This window comes from Capsicum annuum, chromosome 2, assembly GCF_002878395.1.
Source record: "Capsicum annuum cultivar UCD-10X-F1 chromosome 2, UCD10Xv1.1, whole genome shotgun sequence".
Taxonomy (NCBI): Eukaryota; Viridiplantae; Streptophyta; class Magnoliopsida; order Solanales; family Solanaceae; genus Capsicum; species Capsicum annuum.
In genome coordinates, this window is record NC_061112.1 from 6216982 (window position 1) to 6221282 (window position 4301).

The window sequence follows — 4301 nt, forward strand, 5'->3', positions numbered from 1 at the left end:
GTCTTTCAAAAGTGAAGTTGATTCCAATGGGATCAATTGGAAAGGTGTCTCAGAAGATGTCAAAGATAGTTATTTTGGAGAATTCAAGGTATATTTTTTTAGCGTCTAATCTTTACAGAAGTTGGGGGGTTAGTTGAACTGTCACTTTTCCTTTTTGAATAATTAAAGAATAACAAGGTAGTTGAATAATCAAGAATAGTTATATTTTTACGTAAATTAATTCTTTTGATGATTATCAATTTTTGTCAACTGTGTTAGTAAAATTTTTTTATCATCCAGTAGTTTCTTGTCCTTTGAGTATGTAAGTATATCCCCACTTTTTGGGTATATCCCCACCATTTGGGATTATACTGGGCACATTATTGGTGGTGGTGTTATATTTTCTTTAGTTTTTAAACACTTGATTGTTTTGTCTTATGACTTATGATCATGAATTGGTGGATAGATACTCGGTAACTGTGTTGACAGGAGGTAGTAGGGGATATGCATGGAATTATCCGAGGTGTGCGCAAGCTGGCTTAGATACCATGGTTACCAAAAAGAATTATTTTTATTACAATCATTTTCTTCTAGGGATACTACATTTTTTATCCATAGTTTGGCCAGTTTTATTCAACAGTTACTACATTGTGTATACTGTTATCTATGTGTTTCTTCTTTTCTTTTAAAAAGCATATGCTCATCTTCTCAATATCTATGACATTCCAAAGGATGAATAATTTTGTCCTGGGGTTTATATGCAACAAATATAGTTACAAATTGCTAATTTGTTGATGGTTTTCTTACTATCTATCACAAAATCGGTACTATAGATCTTGAAACAGGAAGTCAATGAACTTCCATAGCTATCTTGTGTCAGTTTTAATGGCTTGTTATATAATGAGGTACAAGTAGTTTTAACTGACAAACTTTTTTGAAAAAAGTACTGTTAGATGATAATGAACTGTTCGGAACCTACAAGCCAATTGTTCTTGAAAATTTTGGAAGTTGATCTTCTAGAGATAATGTAAAATGAATATGAGTTTCTCCATGGAACAGATGTTTTAGACTTAGTTGTTCTTGAAATTTTGGAGACTGTTATAGTATGTTTCGACTTTGTTTACTGCTATGTATTATATTGATTCTTTCAATTTGATTGTTGTTCAGTTTACAAAGTGAATAATTATATTTTTTAAAAATGTATTTCAAAAGAATTTCTATTGGGATGCTTCCGTTAGTGAAACTGTGGTGAAGCAACAATGGTTGAAGAAGGCTACATTATGCTACAAGAATTTCATTTCTAATATAAAGAAACACTGAGGTACAGTTCAACCAGAATTTGTAAATGACCATGTATGGGAAAGGTGGATGGAACTTTGGGAAAGTGATGAATGTATTAAAAAGTCAGAGATAAATTCAAACAACCGTTATGGTGGTCATGACATAGCTGCTGGGACACACACAGGTGACTCTATCACAGTTGGAGAGCTCCAGAAGAAACTTGTAAGTATAAATTTAGTTTCTTTTAATTCTTTTCTTCTCTAAAACTTGATGAAGCAAATATTGACTGTTATTTGTTTGTATAGGCTATTACACTAGGTCGAGATCCAACTCCAAGTGAGTTACATTTGCACGTCCATACATATAATCATGATGGTAAATCTTTTGTTGCCGAGTGTTCCCGACTTCTCCATGTAAGTCCATAACTTACATCATTAGATATACTCTTCTCTTATTTTTCTTTTGAATTGACATCTATCAAATTTTCTTATTATACATGAAAATGAAAGAAGCAATAGGAAGTTGAGTCTATTTTAATATCTCCACTTATTAATTAAAGGAAATGACTGAATTTGAAATTGATCAATTGGAATCATATTGTGAAGCTGTGGGAGAAGTAAAGAAGAAAAGATTATTTGGTCTCGGATCTGAAGATGAAAGTTACTTTGGGAAAAATCTTTGTGCCTGTGTACCACCTTCGGTTTCTTTACCAACAACAAATTTGGAGGAATTTGTGAAGCAATTCATTCCGGCACTTACTACTTACTTTCTTCCGGTAGTTATTGAGCGTGTTGGTGGTATTAGAGTACAAGAAGGGGACGTACTTGATCCTCCTCCTACTAAGGATGATGACATTGATTCGTAGCTTCATAGTATTCATAGCCCTTCATCATTACATTAATTTTGATAGACTACTTTGTGTGGAAGTACAAAACAGTTCTGTAGTAACATATACTAATTTGGATGGATGTGGGTTTGACATTAGTTTATTTTGATAGATTTTTGGACACAATTATGTGATGCATTTTTCTATTTATATATTTTGAACATTCTAATATAAGTAATTATTTATATGAATGTAGCTTATTTTAATCATTCAATAATTTACACGTTTCAATAATTTTCTAACAAAATTATTAGCGACAAAAAATTAGTGACTAACTTTTGCCGTTGCTACAGAAAAACTTTAGCGATGGATTGTGAAATATAAATTTGGTCGCCAAAAACAGTTGCTCAGTAGACCAAACTATGTTGCAACGGATCAGCTACAAATTGTTCTATCGTAAATTTAGCCAAGACGAAAATAAATTTTGGAATAGCAACAGAATATTTCATAGGTAACAGCAACAAACGATATTGGTCGTCGCAAAGCGGTCACAAGTTTTGCGGCAGAATTTATTTTTTCATCACTAAGATGCTAGCAACGAGCAATATAGAAACAGACAGAAATTTGTTGCTATTCTGTCACAATTTCTGTTTAGCGATGGATTTACATAGAATAACGACAAAATGTGACTATCGCTAACTGTTGGTTTTTTGTAGTGAACGCATTCCCAGATGGAGTGTTGCATCGATTTCTTTGGGCAAAGCCCTGACCACTTAAGAACCAGTATGAACAAGTTAAGATTAAGGAGGATGAAAAGATGAATATGGAAATAAAGGAAGTGGAATAGAACTTACCAAGTGACAAGAAGGAAGTAGATAGACAGATCAACACAACACACATCAATAGTACAAGATGGAAAACAATCCAAAGGAGCAGACTCACCAGCTGTGAGTTTTGCCGACAATATTCAGGCAACATGCTTGAGGTACAGCGAGTTATTATGAAATTTAAGGGTAATATTTTTCAATGGGTAGTTGGATATATATAATAGGGTATTTTTGGACCTGGGCCAGTTGTTGGGCTCAGGTTCTTTTCATTTCGAATTTAGTTGTAACTTTGGGATCTTTTATGGAATAAAATGCTCTCTGGACTTACAATTTAATTATAAAAAAAATTAATCTATGCAATCTATTTTATAGTATTTCCTATAAAATTAAAAAAACAGTGTGACCACATACAAAAAATTGAAAATGAGGTTGTCGCTAGCTAGCTTCGAACCCACATCTCGGAGAAACATAAACTTTGTACGCCGGATAAATACTGTTGAGCCAACTACCATCTTGATATGTGGGCTTGCATGATAAAATATATCTACATTTTTTAAATTTTCTAATACAAGTACCGGGTCTATGCAAAAGCTATTGGGTTCGTCCGAACCCCCCTTTTATACTCTACCTCCGCTCCTGAGAAAGATAGATAGATAAATAATACTGATTTCTATTCAAAGGAAAATTATATTAGCAAAATTATAAAGACGTGCAACCTAATTGTTCAAAAATCTTTGAGAGGGTTCTGTTTGGAATCTAATTGTATCAGAAGAATCGATTATGGCAAGCTATAATCATTGTATATGGGAGTCAGATTATGTGCAACTCGATATTTCATAGTATAGTATTTCTACCTCTCACCAATAAATAACTCTGCCATCAAGATTAGGTAAATAGAAAAAAAGTACTTTACTTTTTTTGTCTTTGACAAACTTTAAGTCTTATACTCCTGTGGTTTGCATCCATTTATTGATCGTTAAACTAAATTAACTATTGGCACCCATAATTTTCAAGAAGTCACTACCAAAATTTATTATGGTTGATGAAGTTATTCAAAAGTTATGATAGGTTTGAAAAAGTACCTCTATTTTATTGACGAAAACGTATGAAGTACCCATTGAAAATAAGCTTAAACATCATATTTATTCAAGCTTAATGACATGACCCGACCGAGGGCCTTATCGTTATGGGCATCCCAAGTCCGACTGGGATCGGAGACCACCCTCTTACCCAACCCAACCTCCATCCACCTGCCCTGAGTTGACTAAATTCTTAGCATGAAATAAGATAATGTAATATCTCACATGAAGACTCTGGGATAGGATCACAATCGTGACCGGCCCAACCGAGTCCAACCATCCTATACCAAAAATCCAATCATACCAAAC

The 4301-nt window shown here is 33.5% G+C and overlaps 1 protein-coding gene across 1 annotated transcript; it reads left to right on the plus strand.

Moving 5' to 3' along the window:
• The first annotated feature begins 1347 nt into the window (after positions 1–1347).
• Positions 1348–2125, plus strand: LOC107857734. Its single transcript, XM_016702573.2, has 3 exons — positions 1348–1482; positions 1566–1673; positions 1820–2125. The coding sequence occupies exons 1-3, from the start codon at positions 1348–1350 to the stop codon at positions 2123–2125; spliced, it is 549 nt and encodes a 182-aa protein (XP_016558059.2).
• The last annotated feature ends 2176 nt before the right edge of the window (positions 2126–4301 follow it).